At 39.2% G+C, this 19905-nt stretch overlaps 1 protein-coding gene across 1 annotated transcript in view; it reads left to right on the top strand.

Moving 5' to 3' along the window:
* Positions 1–19905, top strand: part of Rcd-1 (Required for cell differentiation 1) — a 57027-nt gene that overhangs the window by 17624 nt on the left and 19498 nt on the right. The window contains exon 4 of the mRNA XM_067149189.2: positions 8275–8469. Within this exon, the coding sequence (XP_067005290.1) occupies positions 8275–8469 (195 nt within the window). The remainder of the gene's footprint in view (positions 1–8274; positions 8470–19905) is intronic.

Genomic DNA, 19905 nt, shown 5'->3' with positions numbered 1-19905 from the left:
CGAGATAAATCCAATCATAACGATTGTTTTACTCCTCAACGTTCCTGAGAAATCATAATAAGAATAAGAATGTTATTGTTTTTATGTCCTGCTAACTACTTTTGTAGTTTTCGGAGACGCCAAACAAATCATACTATGCGTTAATCAAAACATCGATACAACGGACGTTCGAAATTAAACATTATGTTAATGAAAGGCATTACATCCACACCTTTAAGTTAAGCCAGCGATCAGCGGTGGTTTGGCATGCTTTGTACAGTGCGGCTTTATTTGGAAAGTGTATCTTCTGCTACACATACACATACTGAGAGAATACAGAGACCATCTGTAAATAGATTCTCACTGTTTGGACTGTAATTGGGAGTGAAACTACAGTGGAACCTCGATTCTCCGTTTCTGGAGGGACCACGAAAAAAAAGTACAACACAGGAAAATGAAAAATCCCGGAACGAATGAACCATCAACAATTTGGCTAAACATCACAAAAATGAAATATGTATACTTATAATCTTACAAACGCCCCTAAACCAAACCAAACTACAGCCCCAATGGGCCTTCCGCCTACCACGCGACCACCCTCAGTCTGAAGGCCTGCAGGTTACGAGATGACACATGGTCAGTGTGACGAATCCTCTCGGCCGTTATTCCTGGCTCTCTAGACCGGGGTCACCATATCACCATTAAATAGCTCCTCAATTAAAGGTAATCGTAGAATGACTGATCCTGGAACCAGCCCTCATATCCAGGTAAAAATGCCTGACCTGGCCAGTAATCGAACCCGGGTCCTCCGGGTGAGAGGCAGGCAAGTTAGACCGCGGGGCTGGCTCCAAACGTTAATTATCGGTACGCGACCTAAAAATTTCGAAACTTTACATTCAGTTTTACCGGGGAAACTTCGTCAAATTCTGTAGAAAACTTATTTTAGTTCAGCAACTTTGATCAGCAAAACTCTTCGAAAAATCTAATACCCGTAACGCAAAGCCAAACAACAATCGACCACAAGTAGTTTTTAATTCTCTAATCTAATAAAATAAAGCACATTAGATACAAAAGCGTCCAACATGATTCGAAATCCTTTTTCTTTTTAAATCTTCCATTGTAATTTGGTCACCGGTATAATGTTCCTAGTCAGTTTATGGAAATCTTATACCGTGTAAATTAGGCCTACATCGACTTTTAAAAGTTATGTTGAACTCGGGAATATGGTTTCGAATGTAAGTATCAGTCCTCAAGTTCTCGAATGCATTGTATTCAATTCTGCCCGTCACTAACCGCAGTCAAATTAGAAAGAGAAAAATATCATTAACACTTCCGAAATTACGATTATTCGTGACCTTGAGCTCAGATGGAAAGCGCGTTCACCGTACAATTTGGTACGAGTGCAAAATGATACAAAGTTTTTAAATGTAATGTGCGCAAATAAAAGACTGCGCTTTTTATAACATTTTAACATAAAAACATGAAATTCCCAGTCTTATATTGGCGAAAACAGTAATAGGCTATCCCAAAACATCCCATGGCTTTATGTATGTAAGGTGCATCATCTGTTTGGTCTCGATAGCATAACAGTATACGATAATATTAAAATACTAAATTTGTGTTACTTAAGAAGAAGCAGTTTCCATACCTGCCTGAAAGCCCAGTGATTATACAGTGCCCTGAGGGAAATGCCGAAAACCTGTTTGGCGATACACTTGAAAAAAGTAAAAAAATGAACATCTAACCCTGGACATGTCTGTCTGTTAGGTCATCAGCCCAGAGGCCGGTTGGATCCTCAAATAGCACCACCAAAGGCTATGCAGTTATAGGAAAACCACAAAACCAATGGCAGTACCAAAATGAGGCATACTAGGCATGACGGGGAGTGAGGTAGTTTGCCATTGCTTTCCTCACTGGGCCAGGCAGTGCTATTGTAGCATGACTGACCCTATGAGCAACACCTTTCATAACACTCAGATGCACTGGTTGTACTCTAAATGCCGTTACTCAGCACCACCCATACCCCAGGAGCTTTCATATTGTCACAGCCATTGATGAGACTGGGACTTCAGTGGAAGCTACACTTTGCTCTGGCCTGTGCCAAGAGATGGATGCAAAAGTACTGCATCCATCAAGAAATGACAGCAGGCAGACCCTGGACATTATGTAGATGTTTAGCAAGAACAAACATTTGACGAAACTCGTTCCGTGTTCACATAGAGCTGTCGAAATGCGCTCTGTCTCCTTCCAATTGTTGTGGGCACTCTTTGCTGTATAATTTCCAAGGTTTCTCTAAACATTACTATCCAGATGTGATGCTAAGACGATCCCTTATACAAGTTCACCGCCGATCGCTTTTCCAGTATAGTACTTCCTCAAATCACCGCAATGACGGGACATCAACACCAAGATTCGTAAGTCTGCCGTAGCCGTCCTCTTGTAAGATACAGTTTCTTGAAAAACACATGATCCAGGATTTAGAGTTGATGGGACTGAAATTTCTGGACAGTTGATCCGGGAAATCATTTCTTCAAGGAACGGATGATGTGGGATTTTTACAACGTGATTTAATTAAGACGCTCGCGGGACCATGTAATTTGAACGAAAAGTGCGGGGAAAAGTAGTTTCCGGGAACATGTAATCGAGGTTCTACTGTATCATAAAAGCATCAAGAAAGACTGGGATCTTGAATGCTTTCAACAGCAGTGAGGATGACGTCATTTGGGATGATAACCCCGATAGCTGGGAAGTTGGCAACACAGATGATAATTCAAATGAAAGCAGTGGTTAGGTTTACTGTATGATAGGCCTGATGCTCAAGTGACAGAGACAAAAGACTCGCATTAAGTTCTTTTTCTTTCTCTTTGTATTAATATTGCATAATATAAGTAAAACTGTATGCCTGACCCTTATCCCTTTATCTGTACGGGGTCCGATATGAAGTGAAATGCATCTTTATAGCAAGTTTTTTACATCTGGATGTAACATCACTGTCATCACAGGAGTTAACGGGATGAAATGAATGATGTGATATAAGAGTGAACAACTGATAGATTATATTTACATTATATGAAGGCCTAAAAGCCACGTGTTCACCATTTATTGGTTTCTTTTTTTTAAATTTAGAAGTACTGCCGTCGAACGAAGGTAGCCAGTAAGACTTGTAATACAATCATAAATTTATTAAAAAATAGTGTTGAATACATACAATTTATAATTCTTTATAGCCAGAAGTCGTGTGTTCACTGCACAAAACTGGAGGCTGTTATATATTGGACCCACCCCCCCTGTTATTTTTTGCATCTATAAAAGAGAAAATAAAAGGGGGGGGGGTCTATTACGAAGTTCAATTTTTAAAACTTTGCTATCGAATTGCATGCAGACATCGGGATACAACCGAATTGTACAATTGGACAAAGAGCTCAGGATACAGCAGGGACATGTATTTTAGCAGAGTGTGAGAACCTTTGCCAAGGAAGCATGGACCCGTGCAGTTTTTTTCAAGGGGCAATAACACTTTTCCATATCAACTTTCCTGCTGTAGAGAAGAGATCAATTTCTTCCATTTCATTACCCAACTGTCACTAGATGACACGATGCGGGCACCTCCCGCCGCCGCCCCCCCGCCCCAAGTCTATTTTTTGTTTCATTCATTACTTTCTTTGTTAAATGCAGCATTTAGCTGCTTGGAAACCATTGGCTACTTCATGACAAAAACGAGTGAATATTTAGCCTTCAGCTCAGAGTTTTCCTCTTCTGTAATTTGTCAGAAATTTCAGTATTAAACCAGTTAAAAATAGTAAAGTGACCATGTCATATTTCCAAAAATAAAAATCAAGCAGTTCATTAAAATGGTAATATTAACCCAGATGGCATATTTTCTAAACAACTGGTTATATTGTTACCATTGATGCTTTCACGGCCTGTACTTATAGACATGATATAAACTTTTGGGCTTATGTCATGTCAAGAAAATAAGGTGAAATTCTTTACGTTTTGCAGAGAACTTTGCTGTGCATCATCGGACGAAAATCTCGACTGTTCACGAGGAAGACTTCTCCGAGAATGACGTTTGAATTTAGGCATTAAAAGATACAAGTGGAAGTGGTACGTTCATTCATCACCAGATGGCTCACCGTACGCGGTACAGCGTTAGCGTTCAAAGCAGAAGCTGACAGAACCATCAGAATCAATCTGAGAGGGACTCACATACCAGATGTACATACACATATGAAAGTATGACATTGGCACAAGCCTGGAATGAAACATCTGGTGATGAGGAACGTACGAATTTGGAAAACACCGAAACAAAATAACAATAGTGAAGGGACATGGAAGGGAACTACCTACGTACATCCTTAATGGCTGGCAACCATGTATTCCTTAATTGGTAGCCAGTGTCCCTGTTGAAATTATTAGGATTTCTACATATTTCCACGGCTTCCTGTATAATCCTGGACCTGTAGTATCGAGTGTGGGTAAAAACTAGAGCATTTTGGAACACGGCTTCATGACCCGAGCATAGGGCGTTCTCAGATATTGCGGATTTGTTTGGCTGGTTGAGAACGAATATTTCGTTCACGTTCCTTTATATGAGTACCAGTGGACCGGCATGTTTGTCCAATGTATACCTTGCTGCAAGTACAGAGAATTTTGTATACCCCAGGATGTAAAAATGGTTTTAGTGACGGTGCCAAACACGGTTTTTATATTGTGTTTGTGGAGGACCTTGTCAATTCAATCTGTGATGTGAATATAAGGCAGGTAGGAAGTTCTCTTCACTTCTTCCTTCTATGAGCTTTGCTTGATCCTTTCTCTTGAATGCAGGGCTCTGTGAATCTGCACATCACCATAACCATTACCCTTGAATGTGACTTTGAGTGTGTCCATCTCTACCTGGATATTTGATGGCTCACAACTTCGTGTCGCGCTCTTGGTGAGTGTCGTGAGAATGCTTTGTTTTTGTGCTGGATGGTGGTGAGAATCTGCATGAAGATAGCGATTTATGTGGGGAGGCTTACGATAGATGTTATGCCCTGAGGAGCCGTCCGGTTTCTTTCTTAGTAGAACATCCAAGAAAGGAAGGTATCCATCTGACTCGAACTCCATAGTAGATATATTTTCAGTAATGGAATCTCACCTCCATTAGACAGCCAAGGAACTTCTTGGAAACACTTGGCAAACAAATTGTAATTTTATGGGGAGCTATTTGTATTAATGGGGCTTATGGAAGAAAGTAGAACTTATTCATGAATTATATTTTGGGCTTATGACGTGTAAATTATAAACAACACACTATGCGTTTCAAAAGGAACCTTGCCTTTCTTCATCAGGTGACAACAGAGAAATTAAACAACTCATTAAAGATTGCTAGGAGAAAACAACAAGGAACTTAAAATGGTCCCCTAAGATGTAAAAGGGGCGCCATTTTAGCCCCATGCTAGAGACAACGAATGGCAACAGTAAAGCATTATTCTCTAATGGTTCTGATTGTAGGTTGCCATGATTCACTGAAGTTATAGCCTGTATCGCAGTTGAAATTATCTGGGTGTTTACGTATTTCAACCGCCTCTCTGATTTCTTGAGCCATATTGCTTTATACGGGCAAGAACGTCCTCTTCTTGGAACAAGACATCATGACCAGGTGTTAAGGCATGATCAACAACAGCTGATTTATCAGGTTGGTTGAGTCTCATACACTTGGTATATTCTTTGATGCAAGTACATACCGTTCGCGAAGTCTGCCCAATATAAACCTTTTCATACGTACAGGAAACTCTGTAGATACCAGGTTGTTGCAATTTAGGCAAACTATCCTTTGTTGGTCGCAGGAGTTGCCTAATCTTAATTGATGTTCCAAAAACAGTTTGTACATGATTTTAACAATACGATCCGTCGTGTTATGTATGTAAGGTAGGTACACAGTTCCTTTTACATCTTTTTCCTTAACAGACATCCGATTATGCATCGATTTCAGAACCATTGAGATCAAAGCTCTGCTGTAACCGTTGCTCCCAAAGGTGGTTCTCAAGGTGTTAATTTCCTCTTGTAGAGCTGACGCTTCACAAATTCATCTTAGGGCACCATTTTAAGCTCCTTGTTGCTTTCTCGTAGCAATCTTTAATGCGTTGTTTAATTTCTCTATTGTCTCCTGATGAAATGAAATGTCGTATGGCTTTTAGTGCCGGGATATCCCAGGACGGGTTTGGCTCGCCAGGTGCAGGTCTTTCTATTTGACTCCCGTAGGCGACCTGCGCGTCGTGATGGGGATGAAATGATGATGAAGACAACACATACACCCAGCCCCCGTGCCATTGGAATTAACCAATTAAGGTTAAAATCCCCGACCCGGCCGGGAATCGAACCCGGGACCCTCTGAACCGAAGGCCAGTACGCTGACCGTTCAGCCAACGAGTCAGACATTGTCTCCTGATGAAGAAGGGCAAGGTTCCTTTTGAAATGCGTAGAATGTTGTTCATAATTAATTACACGGCATAAGCCCAAAATATAATTCAACAAGAACCAAGGACTATTATCAATGCTCAAGTTTTCAACAACACGCCATTTGACAATCAATTGGAATGTGCTTTCTGATTTTTAACTTTATTGTAATATCTTTTAATATCAAGAATCAACCACCTATGTCATAATCCTCAAACAATTGTCATGTTTTTAGACTCAAGTATTAACACAAATATTATTAAGTAATAGTATACTACATTTTAGATTGCAATAGTTGTTTAACGATCTCTAATCTATTTTACAAGACATAGTAACTTTTTAACAGCATTCATAAGTCATTTCCAATCAGGTACCTGATCTATTCCTAAGGTAAAATATGGCTGATGATGCCTAGTATTGATAGGTGAAACATGTACCATCCAGTGTATTAATTTTATGTTAACAATTTTGATAAGGACAAAGTCCTAATTTTTAAGATTGTATTGTATTTAATAGGTGGGTAAAGAAAAATATACTAGTGTTATTTAATACATTCAGAACCAGTCAAGCTATTCTGCTGGATACTCCTTCTAGTACTGATATCTTCAGTTTTCTTTCTGGCTCGCCACAGAAATAATTTCCAGATTTTAAGAGAAGACAGTCTTCTCCTTTCCAACGTATTTCACTTACACCAACAATACTCCAGTTGATCTTCCCAAGTTCTTCTTCAATCTCTTCTAGTCTGTCACTACCCAGCAATGAGCGACAGTTGTAGGTACAGACATTGAATATTTGAGGTTTCTTTGTAATAGATCTTTATTTCTGAGACATCAGAACTGCTCCCACCCGGAGATCCGATTGTGGGAATATTTTACCTCCAGAGAATTTATTAACCTTAATGTCATACTGCATTTGACTTAAAGGATGTGAAGCTTAATCACCACGCCTGCTTCAGTGACGGATTGGTGATCCTCCCGCGCACTGATTGGCTCGCCGACCCAATTTCCCGCTAGGTTTGGGTACCCAAACCTTCCACTGGGTTGCTCGGCTTAACGGGGGCACTCCTGTAGGTTATGTGCTTGGAGTTGAAGTGAGAAAGCTAGAGAACTCAAACTTGCCGAGTCCTTATGTTATTGTTGCTAGATGGATTGCAACGACGTATTTCACTCCCATTTGCCAGAGTCAAAAAGACTCTTCCCAGGACCCAGTTGGTAGTATAGCGAGATTGAATTGAAATGACCATTGCAAATGCTGTGGGCTCACAGTTGCGACCAACAGTATTCTGTAAGAAGGAAGTCAGCTCCCGGACAAAACTGTCTTCGCACTAGTCTGTTTTCATACCAATGTTCTGTACAGGAGTGAACGCTGGGTGGGCCCAGGACATCTTCTTTTAATTTAGAAGTGACATGAAAGCAAGCAAGAATGATCACCGGTACAAGCTGGTGGGAACAATGGCAGGAAGATGCTTGGAATGAGGCAATGAAGACTAAATTGGGAATTAACTCTATTGATGAAGCTGTACATATTAACTTTTTCAGTGGTGGGTTTCTGTGAGGCAAATTGAGGAGTGTAGGTTACCGAAGAGAATAATGGACTCTTGTCGTGGAGTTAGAGAGAAATAGAGGGAGACTCAGATGAGTATTGTTAGGCTCAGTTTCTAAAGATTTAAAGATAAGAGGTATGGAACTAAATGAAGCCACAGGGCTAGTTACAAATAAGGAATTATGGAGGCGTTTAGTAAATTCAGAAAGGCTTGCAATTGACTACTGAAAGTCTATAATGAAAATGTGTAAATAATATTATTATTGTTATTATTATTATTGTTATTAATATTATTATTATTCTGTTGTGCAGACTGATGAACAAGAGGTGATTACCTTCCTGTTGACTACTGAAATAATTCCACTGTGCCTCCGTATCATGGAAAGTGGCTCAGAATTATCCAAGACTGTTGCGACCTTCATTCTGCAGAAGATCCTGTTAGATGATAGTGGCCTCTCATACATCTGTCAGACTTATGACAGGTTTTCTCATGTTGCTATGATATTGGTGAGTTTCACTTTTAAATTATTTTGTATTGTTTCTATAATATGCTCAGATTGTGGGTAGTATTAAGATCATATAGGGGGGAAAAATTGGACTTTTCATGTTTTCTTGTAGTAGCATTTGTAGTTGTGAGAGGGAAATCTGAACCCTGCCTCTTGTTAAATAACAGGGCTGATGACTGCTATTGTTTTGGAAATTGTTGATGTAAGTTTCAGTAATGTGTGGCATTCAGCTTTTATATCATTTTGTTTTGAGCTGATATACAGTCAAGATTTGGAAATGATAGAGGAAGTATTTAAGGAGCAAATTACAATGACCATTTTTGTTCGAATATTTTAAACACAACTGTATCATGTGTTGCTTAGTATAAATGCACCTTTGGATGTCTTGTGTATGCTTTCTGAAATGATCTTTAGATTTGTTACTTTGGAAATACCCCAGTCTAACTCATACCACACATCCTGATTAAGAAACAACAGTTCGTTTATTCAAATCCTTAGTTGCCATCATGGCATTGAAAAGGTGTAGTCGCATATAAGTAGATGAGATAAAATTTCCGTGTGTGAAGGAAATTCTGATTGTACTTATAATAGTATTGAGGAGTAGGAAAGTGACATAAACCGTGATGATTATGAGAGTCTTTTGAAATGCATTTGCAGTACTACATGAATTTTTGCAAAATTTTACCAATTTGGCTCAGAGACGCAAAACTATTTATGTTTAAGCGAAATCGCAAAATAATTTGGAATTGCTTCATTTGAAGTTAATGACTGAGCTTCGAGGCAAGTTGTGGCATTAAAATCCTTTTGATATACAGTTTATCAAAAACTAATATATAGTAGGCCTATATCGATTATCGCTAAATTAGCTTCCTGTGAAGCGAGAAATTTATTGTATTCATAATTACGTGACGGTGTATTTCATCTTGCCTGTTGAAAATCGCTGCTGATCGATGTGTTTAATTTCCTATTTTGTGCTCAGTTTATTAAAATGGTTGTGACAGTTTTTGATCGAGAAAAGAATTTGCACTATAATAGGACCGGTTTCGACCTCTTACAAAGTCATCTTCAGCTAATTGTATTAGAATCTTTATTATTTGCATCTTTGTATTATGCCTCACTATTTAAGAACTTTATAACAGATTCTGAATTTGACAAGATTATGGTGGTTATGCTTATGCTTTACTAAGAATTTCTAATTTTACAGCTTAGCTAAAAATTATATACACAAATTAAAATGCTCTTAATACATAATAAAATATGACACAATATATACATATGTCCAATTATTGACAAGAATAATTGAATGAGTTCGTCATATATATTCGTATTTTGTCTATGTATTTTAGAAATTGAAGAATTAATGACACTATTCGAATTCGCTGTTAATAACAACGTATTTAGGTTTCACGGTACAATTTATCAACAAACAGGATTACCGATGGGGTCTCCCGCATCTGGTATACTAGCGGAAATATACATAGACCACCTAGAATACACATCAATTAGCAAAATAGACGGAATATGTTTTTGGTGCAGATTTGTCGATGACATTTTTGTCGTCATCGACAACAGAACAACTAACGATAATACTGTTTTAGACAAAATAAATGCCATAGATACACATATACAAATTTCTAAAGAATCCGAGAATAACTGTGAGGTAAACTATCTTGATCTGACCATTACTAGACATGAGAAACACTTGACCTTCAAAATTTACCATAAACCCATTCATACAATAAATACTATAAAAGCAGACTCCATTCACCCTAGTTCCCATAAAAAAGCAGCATATCATAGCATGATTTACAGAGCCTTTAATATACCGTTATCAAAAACAGATTTCAACGAAGAGATGCAAATAATTCATGAAATAGCCAGAAAAATTGGTTATAAAAAAGAAATGATTAATTCCATTATTCGAAAGATCAAATCCCGACCCAAAACTACACTGTTGAAGCTAGATAAACCTAAGAAGGACTACGCAATTTTCACTTTTAATAACACATGTATATACTCTCTGACTAATATCTTTAAGAAACATAATCTCACCGGGTGAGTTGGCCGTGCGCGTAGAGGCGTGTGGCTGTGAGCTTGCATCCGGGAGATAGTAGGTTCGAATCCCACTATCGGCAGCCCTGAAGATGGTTTTCCGTGGTTTCCCATTTTTACACCAGGCAAATGCTGGGGCTGTACCTTAATTAAGGCCACGGCCGCTTCCTTCCAACTCCTAGGCCTTTCCTATCCCATCGTCGCCATAAGACCTATCTGTGTCGGTGCGACGTAAAGCCCCTAGCAAAAAAAAACAACATAATCTCGAAATAGCTTTTAGAACTACACATAATAGCAGGAACATCATACATAATACCAAGACAATCAATAATAACAATAAATACCTTCAATCAGGAGTATATCGAATCAGTTGTAACAGTTGCTTAACAAGTTACATAGGGTGTACTGGTAGAAATTTTGCGATCAGATACAATGAACATATCAACGCCATCAAACATAATCATTTCTCTGCAATAGGTCAGCACATGCATGATTACAAACATAAATTTACGGATATAGATAATGATTTGAAAATACTAAACACAAACACCAAAGGCCCATTGCTTAATATAAATGAAGAATTATACGTAACATTTGATCAATATACAAACCCCAATTACAATATTAATGAAATAACTGAAAAATTAATATTTTATTTAACAAGATTATCCCTATTGTACAAAATTACTACCTCAGATTAGTCAACAAACAACGTCATACGCAAGCCATAATGCAGACAGTACGAGGTACAGTAAGCGCCAGACAGCCAAGCTGCACACATCTCAACCACTCAACAGCAGTAAGTAAATATCATAGAATGCATACACTAATACTGTTAGGTAAATTTATTCCCTATAGTAGTCTTTGTCTTGCAGGTTGGCAGCTGTATAAAATGTGTACATTATTAAAAAGACAAATGTCAGATAGCTTAGTTTGCATTTATTTCATGGTCCTCTCAGCCCGGATGAACTTGCAGCTAGATTATGGTACAACTAGCGCTACCTTTCGCCCAAAGTCATAACTTCTTACAAGGTCCACAACCGTCCACTGCTACAACTACCCTGGCTAGTATCATCTATTAACAAATTCACGAACCTTTATAAAATATTGTAATTAGTTCTTACTTACTCTTCCGTTCATCCAGAAAGTTACGTGTTACCTCGGAATAATTATTATCCGCTACACTGTGATAACTTATCGAAATCTACTCATTTTATAGCACCACGATATTCTATAAATATGGAAGACTCCAACAAACGAACATTAACCAAAAGGAGAGCAACCTTGAAGGCTTGTGTAACTTGCATTCAACACTGCGTTGAGTCAGAAATAAATTCTGCCGATATCAACCTCATTCAGGTTAAATTAAACAGATTGCTCTCCACCAACGAAGAATTCAAGCAAATTCAAAGCCAACCAGAGTCGTATGATCAAGAAAGTGAGGAATCTAACACGATCTACCGAGAAGAATTCGAAGACACAATCGACTTGCTGGAGGCTAAATTAAGGAAGGCCACCAATCTACAAAACATGTCAGGTAATGTTGAAGCATGACATGCCTAGAAATATCAAATTACCGAAAATAAATCTCCCTACCTTTAGTGGGAATCTAATTACCTGGCTGCATTTCAAAGACACGTTTGAAGGCCTGGTGGTCAACAATAATAACCTATTAAACATAGAGAAATTCCACTACTTGCTCTCCTCTCTGAAAGGCGAAGCCAAGGACAGCATAAGAAATATCAGCATTTCTGACTTCAACTTTCAAGTAGCCTACAACATTCTGGTCAGTCGTTATCATTCACCCAAATTAATTGCAGCTGAACACATTAGGCAAATTACGGAAACTTCCAATAAAATAGGTTCAATGGAGAGTGAAATACGCAAACTGATCAATATATTCAAGGGCAGTATAGATGATCTTAATGCCCTAAACGCCCAACCAAGTATCCTAGATTTACTTCTTAATGAACTCCTACTCTCTCGACTAGACAAAAAAACCAAGGTTAGAATTTGAAAAGGAGCATTCTCATTCCGATCCAGTTAAATTCGAGGAGCTCATTAGTTTCTTGGAGAGACGCTGTCAGACACTACAACTCTGCTCTTCTACCCAACCACCTGCAGTCAGTCTTAACAATTACCCCAAATCAGCGCCACGCTTGATAACACAACAGCAATCATACATTTCGACAGCAGAGAGATGTTACATCTGCTCAGAAGAGCACAGACTGTATAAATGTCCTGATTTCCTCCATTTGAGTTCTGGTGAATGGTTCAAATTGATCAAAGATAGCAAGCACTGCAGTAACTGCCTTAGTTCATCACACACTTGGAAGGCATGTAGATCCAGTACTACATGTAAGGTATGCAAGAAATACCACCACACGTTGCTACACAAAAACGATCAGAATGAGGAAAAAACTAACATAAACAACACTATGGCACAAAACCCACAGGGTAACGATCACACTCCAATCGTCGTATCACTCTCTCAGAAGTACTCCAAACACTCAGGTTCTTCTAAGCACAGTCACGGTTAAAATCAAGGACTCAAACGGAAGATATCATCGCATGTGAGGTGTATTAGATAGTGGTTCCCGAAGCAACTTCATATCCGAGCAGGCGGTACAACAACTTAAGAAGAAAAGAACGGCCGTTATATCCCTGAAAGCATGCGGTGAACTGACATCCGAAGCTGATTCATCGGTAAACGTAGAAGTGCACTCGACAGTCAGTGACTTTCATTTCAATATGAATGTATAGTACTATCTAGGATAACTGGCAATATCCCTGCATCAAACATTGACCTCAAGGAATGGAATATCCCAAAGGATGTCGTCCTCGCTGATCCAGATTTCCACCTTCCTCAGAGTATTCACTTACTAATCGGAGCTCATTTCTTTTTGCATCTCATGAAGGAGGGGAGGAAATTTCACGCAGGATATCCCACACTGTAGAACACTCGATTAGGATGGATTCTAAGCGAGGAGTATCCACAGCAAATGAATGAAGGAGAAGACAATGTACAAAGATCTAATTCATTCTTTATTAGGTCTGACCTCAGTTTTGAGAATCAAATACAAAGACTCTGGTCCATAAAGGAAATAAGTCATGAAATTCGTTCACCAGAACATGCGGAATGTGAGAAAAATTTCATTGACACCACCTTATGGGATGAGAGTGGAAGATATGTAGTAGAATTACCCCTGAAAAAGGAAATAAACCTAGGAAGCTCAAAGGAGATTGCAAGACAACGTTTTCATTTCCTGGAGAGAAAATTGCAAGTGAAGAGCAATCTTCGTCGAGATTATGTCAAGTTTATGAGGAAATATGAAGCACTTGGACACATGGTCGAACTTCAACAAAATTCCACACTAAGACAAACAGAATATTACCTTCCTCATCACGCGGTTCACAACCATTCGAGCAGTACTACCAAGACAAGGGTGGTTTTTGATGCCTCTACAAGAACCGACAATGGCATGGCACTAAATGACATTTTAATGGTAGGACCAACAGCACAGGACGACTTATGCTCATTGGTCATGAGGTTCCGTATGCTTAGAATAGCCTTTACAGCTGACATAGAGAAAATGTACCGACAAGTAAGAGTGCACCCAAAACATCAACCCCTGCAATGCATATTATGGCGAGAAAGCCCTCAGGACGAACTAAAATCCTACGCCCTCACTACAGTCACGTATGGCACATCATCAGCAGCTTACCTAGCTACAAGATGTCTAGTACAGCTGGCTACGGATGAAGCAACCAGATTCCCTCGAGCGGCTTCGGTCCTTCGCCATGATTTTTATGTGGATGTGATTGCATCTCAGGAACAGAGACTTTGGATGAAGCTCTAAGGCTGCGAATTGAACTTCAAGACCTTCAGCTTGGAGGATTTCCATTGAGAAAGTGGTGCACAAATAGCCCAGAACTCCTTGAATCAATCCCAGAGAACTTACGAGAATATAAACATTCATTGACTGACAGTGAAAGCAGCGTAGTAAAAACGTTGGGTTTAACTTGGCACCCTTCAACGGACCAATTTTGAATCAACTGTAGCCTGAAGCCACATTAGTCGATCTCAAGGGAATCCAAGTGCTCAAAACGTATGGTGCTGTCCATAATATCATCAATATTCGACCCACTAGGGCTGATAACTCCCGTAGTTGTTCTCTTCAAAGTCTTCATGCAACGTCTGTGGCAAGAAGGTTCAGGATGGGGTGATCAACTACTCGGGAATTTGCTTGATACCTGGATTGACCTATATCAACAAACACCACTACTTAATAATTTCAGAATTCCAAGACTGGTCCTCAGTGAAGGGATAGTGAAGAATATCGACATTCATGGCCTCTGCGATGCCTCACAGACTGCTTACGGGGATGCCGTGTACATAAGGTCTGTTAACCAAAAAGCCGAGGTTCTCACGAGACTTCTTTGTGCAAAATCAAGGGTTGCACCTCTGAAAGAGATTTCAATTCCCCGTCTGGAATTATGTGGTGCCTTAATTTTGGCTCGCCTCGTCAAGAAAACACTTGAAACTCTACGCACTACCCCCGATGGTGTACTACTTTGGACTGATTCAGCAATCGTATTAGCTTGGTTATGCGGATGTCCTACAAAACGGAAAACATTCGTGGCAAACAGGGTGGCAGAAATTCAAGACACTGTGCCAGCCTCCCATTGGCATCATATTCGATCACTGGACAATCCTGCAGATCTTGCATCACGAGGAATACAGCCACGGCTTCTTCAAGACAGTGCACTATGGTGGGAAGGCCCCAGCTGGCTGCGTCTAGACCCTGCATCATGGCCAATACAGTCAGGATGCGACACCTCGAAGATCCCTGACCAAAGAATTATAACATCACTTATTGTCATAAAATACGGTGATACATTCCTGAATAGATTCTCATCCTTAAACAGATTACTCAGAACAGTTGGTCAGTGTCTCAGATTCTCTTCCAATTGTAAGAAAACTCGCAGTGAGGGCGATACATCACCACTGAAACCACAAGAGGTAAATAATGCCTTCATGGTCTGTATCAAAATCGTACAATCGGTCTCTTATCAAAGAGAAATACTCTGCCTCAAACAAAGTAAAGCTGTTGATGCAAATAGTACACTGAAGAGTCTGAGCCCAATTCTGGACCAAAATGGGTTTCTTCGAGTTGGAGGAAGACTACAAAACGCACCAGTTTCATATGAAGCCAAGCATCAACTTATATTTCCTCCTGATCATCACCTCACCACATTTGTCTGCCTGACTGAACATGTAAGATTACTACACGCAGGACCTCAATTACTCATTTCAACGCTGCGACAGAGATATTGGATACCGAGGATTCGCCAAATCATTAAGAAATGCATTCATTCATGCTACACATGCTTCAGACTGAGAAAATCAGCAGCTCAACAGAAAATGGCAAACCCCCCAAGATTTAGGGTTACTCCTACTAGAGCCTTTATGAATGTTGGAGTAGACTACACTGGCCCATTCCTAATACGGATAGGCACACGACGAAGTAAGACAACAGGAAAGGCTTATGCTGGAATATTCACATGTCTTTCATCAGAGTTGTGCACATCGAAATCATCTCTGATCTTGCAACAAGTGCATTCATGGCAGCACTACATCATTTCACCTCACGTCAAGGTTGTCGTGCCAATATCTACAGCGACAACGGCACCAATTTCATTGGTGCATAGAGGGAATTAACCCCTCAGCGCCGACCTCTATACTTGGTATAGACCCTCTTTTCTTCCGTAGCCGCCGACCTCTATACGTGGTATAGACCCTTACATGGTTTCACATTTACGGCTGTAGCGCGAAGAGTTTTGGAGTTACTGATATTCAAATTGTTTTGTTTCCAAGAAGACAGTTTCGGGTTTATCATTGTTGTAAATAAGAATTGAAAAATCGTTATAATGTAGTTGTTTTTGCAAGGATAATTATTTGTCAAATAAGTCTGAGCACTAATCTCTTGCTTTTTTAAAGTCTGTTTGCTTAATTCTTTCCCACGGAATAAAATAAAGAAATGATGGTCTGAGAATTTTGTCTTTTCGTGTGATGTTCTTTGCTCTGTTTGTACATTGGGAGTGCGGTTTATTTATTATATTTGTCTTTATTTCTCAGCTTGTAATATTTTCGTAACTCTCCACGAGCGCTCTGTGTAGGCTTCAGTTAGTGCTGCTTTCTGTCATACGATATGAGAACCAGTTGTTCATGGTATATATCTCGTTTGAAAGACGATGTTTCGACCTTTTATCTGAAATATGTATCGAGTTGGTTTGTTTTGTCATAAATGTTATTCCCCTCATTCAGTTTCGTCCTATGCTTTCGGTCTCGCAGCAGCTTCATCAGTCCGTGTGACGCGCCGCGCTCAGCCGTGGTATGACTGACAGTAACGTGTTTGAAATACTGTATAATTAAGACGAAAGTTTAGTCGGAAGTAGTAGTGACAGTATAAGCAGCAGTGATAATGAAATAGATGATGTAGCAGTGGTAAATGATGAGAGTGACGATGAGGAGGAAACAGTACTTGGAAAAATCGTGCAAGAGAATATAGATAATTATGCAGGTCAAAGAGAAGTTTTCAACGGTGAATTCTGATTGTTAAATTCTCTAATAATACTCACACAGGTCACAGAGACAAATATTGAGCAATTACCTTATCGGGTTCAGCTGGTGAAAGGTTTGTTTACAAAATACGCTCGGGAGGGAGGGGAACGAAATATTCAAGGCCGGCGCGCATCAGATAATACAGTTCCAAGGTTGCAGGAAAGACATTTTATCAGGAAATTAGCACCCAAGAGTTGGAAATCCAAACCTCAGAGACATTGTATCCTGTGTTCAAAACACGGCGGAAAGAAGACGTCAGTGTACTGCTGCCAGGAGTGTGACTTGAGTCCCTGTCTCAAAGAATGCTTCGAACTCTATCACACGGAACTAAATTACTAAGGGAATGTGAAACAATTATGTAATTATCTGCATGTACATAGTTCTGTCATAAGGAATTCCAAATTTTGTGAAAATCGGGCTACTCTTATACTTGTAGTAACGCTTTAAGTGAATCGATGTATTTCGGTCGCGCGTAGTTGAAATCTCATCCGGCCGCGGGGTAGGAAGCTATTTAAATGGCTGCGACGCTGAGGGGTTAAAGGAACTTCAGAAGTTCTTACAAGATCCAAAGCAAGAAAAAGAAATTGTGAAGATCGCAAAAGGAATAGGCATTACCTGGCACTTCATCCCTCCATCTGCACCTCATTTTGTAGGTGCTTGGGAATCCATGGTAAAAGCATTTAAATTTCATCTTCAAAGAACGATGGGAACAACAATACTCACCTTTGAAGAATTAACTACCCTATCTTCACAGATCGAAGCTTGCCTGAACAGCCACCCGCTATCCAGATTTAGCGATGATCCGACAGATTCATCCTATCTCACTCCATCACACTTCTTTATCGGTGAGCAACTCACGGCACTTCCCGACCACGATCTCAAACCTTGTCCCATCAATAGTCTCTCTAAATGGAGACATATACAAAAAGTGACTCAAGACTTCTGGAATATGTGGTATAAGGATTACTTCAACACACTTCAGCAACATTACGAATGGACACAAGAGCATCCTAACCTACGTCCTGGTGATCTTGTGTTCATCAAGGATGACAACCTGCCTCCTCTTCAATGGAGAAGAGGATTGGTGGAAAAGGTCCATCTTGGAAATGACAGTCTCGCCAGAGTAGCCCTTCTGGTGCCATGATGCGTCCTATCAACAAGTTGTGTGTATTGCCAGAAACAAACTGGGAATGATCATCAAACTACAGTTTGCTTGAACATTATCAACGTACTGTTATAAAAATCGTGTTTGCCCTATTTTTGACTAGTGCATTTTTGTGTGCATATGTTCCAGTTTATTATTTTTCTGCAAAAGGCCAATACCTTTTGGTGGGGCGGTATGTTAGGTAAATTTATTCCCTATAGTAGTCTTTGTCTTGTAGGTTGGCAGCTGTATAAAATGTGTACATTATTAAAAAGACAAGATGTCGGAAAGCTTAGTTTGCATTTATTTCAAATACACTAATAGGCAATGAGAACATTAATTCAAATAAGAATCTCTAATTCATTTATTTTGACTTACAGATACTTTAATCTATCAGCTTCATTGTCCGTATTGATGAATTAAGAATGCAAGTATGAAGAATGAGATTTCCACTTAATCAATACTTTATTACAAAATGTTTAAAGTTATCTACATTAAAAGAGTACCGGTTTCGACCTGTAAAAAGGTCATCATCAGCTGTTGGTGAACCTGCTTAATAGCGATTGTACATAAAACATTACTAAAACTTCCATTTAGCAGGCACTCTCTATCAGTTATTCTAATCCCACTTCCTTTTTCTTTCTCAGATTTTTGAATTTACCTGAATACAAATGCAAGTGTGAAGAGGGGAACCCTATCAACCTTTCTTTAATTTCAAAATTTCATCCATAGCATGACATGCCTCAACAAGGAACCTGGAAACTAGTATTTATCAGCAACATCATACACTAAGAATGAGCAAGCTACAGAACCTGTCGATTACGCTCCCCGCAAAATTGCGGCCCAACAAAGCACCTTGATTGTGTATTCACAACGGTTGGTCTCAGTGCCGACATGCTGCATAGACGTTTCAACTTGACACCGAAACCTCTGTGATCCTCTATTCTATAGGAACTGTATTTTCAACCTCTGTTATACAATTTTTGGAGTGTGTGGCATTCAAGGGACTCCAGCAAGCCAAAGCCCTTTATTGCACCATATGTATATATGTTATATTGTTTGACATAATGTTGGCAACAGCACAGATTTTTGAATGGAACTCCAACGAGTCTAAGCCCCATATTGTACCATATGTATATATCTTAATAGTAATATTATATTAGAATAAGGCATTCTTGTTAAATTAGTTTTAGTAACGTTTTATGTACAATCGCTATTAAGCAGGTTCACCAACAGCTGATGGATGACCTTTTTACAGGTCGAAACCGGTATTGTTTTAATGTAGATAACTTTAAACATTTTGTAATAAAGTATTGATTAGGTGGAAATCTCATTCTTCATACTTACAGATACTTACCAACATCATAAGAAAGGAAAGAGCCACCAATAGCAATGGTTTTAGCACTCAAAGTGAACTGCACTTAACAATCTCCAGAACATCACGCAAACTTATTTTCAAATCAACAAAATTTGAACATTAGTAAGATAAAGTGGTTGAATTATGTACATTGGCAAAATGCTTACACAAACTCAAGCTTATAACTCTCACTTTTAACGATATGTAAAAATAACACAAGAACATACTGTCACTTGTTGCTTTAGACTGTCAACAGACA

Source organism: Anabrus simplex, chromosome 6, assembly GCF_040414725.1.
Source record: "Anabrus simplex isolate iqAnaSimp1 chromosome 6, ASM4041472v1, whole genome shotgun sequence".
Lineage (NCBI taxonomy): Eukaryota > Metazoa > Arthropoda > Insecta > Orthoptera > Tettigoniidae > Anabrus > Anabrus simplex.
This window is presented reverse-complemented; position numbering and strand designations above follow the sequence as displayed.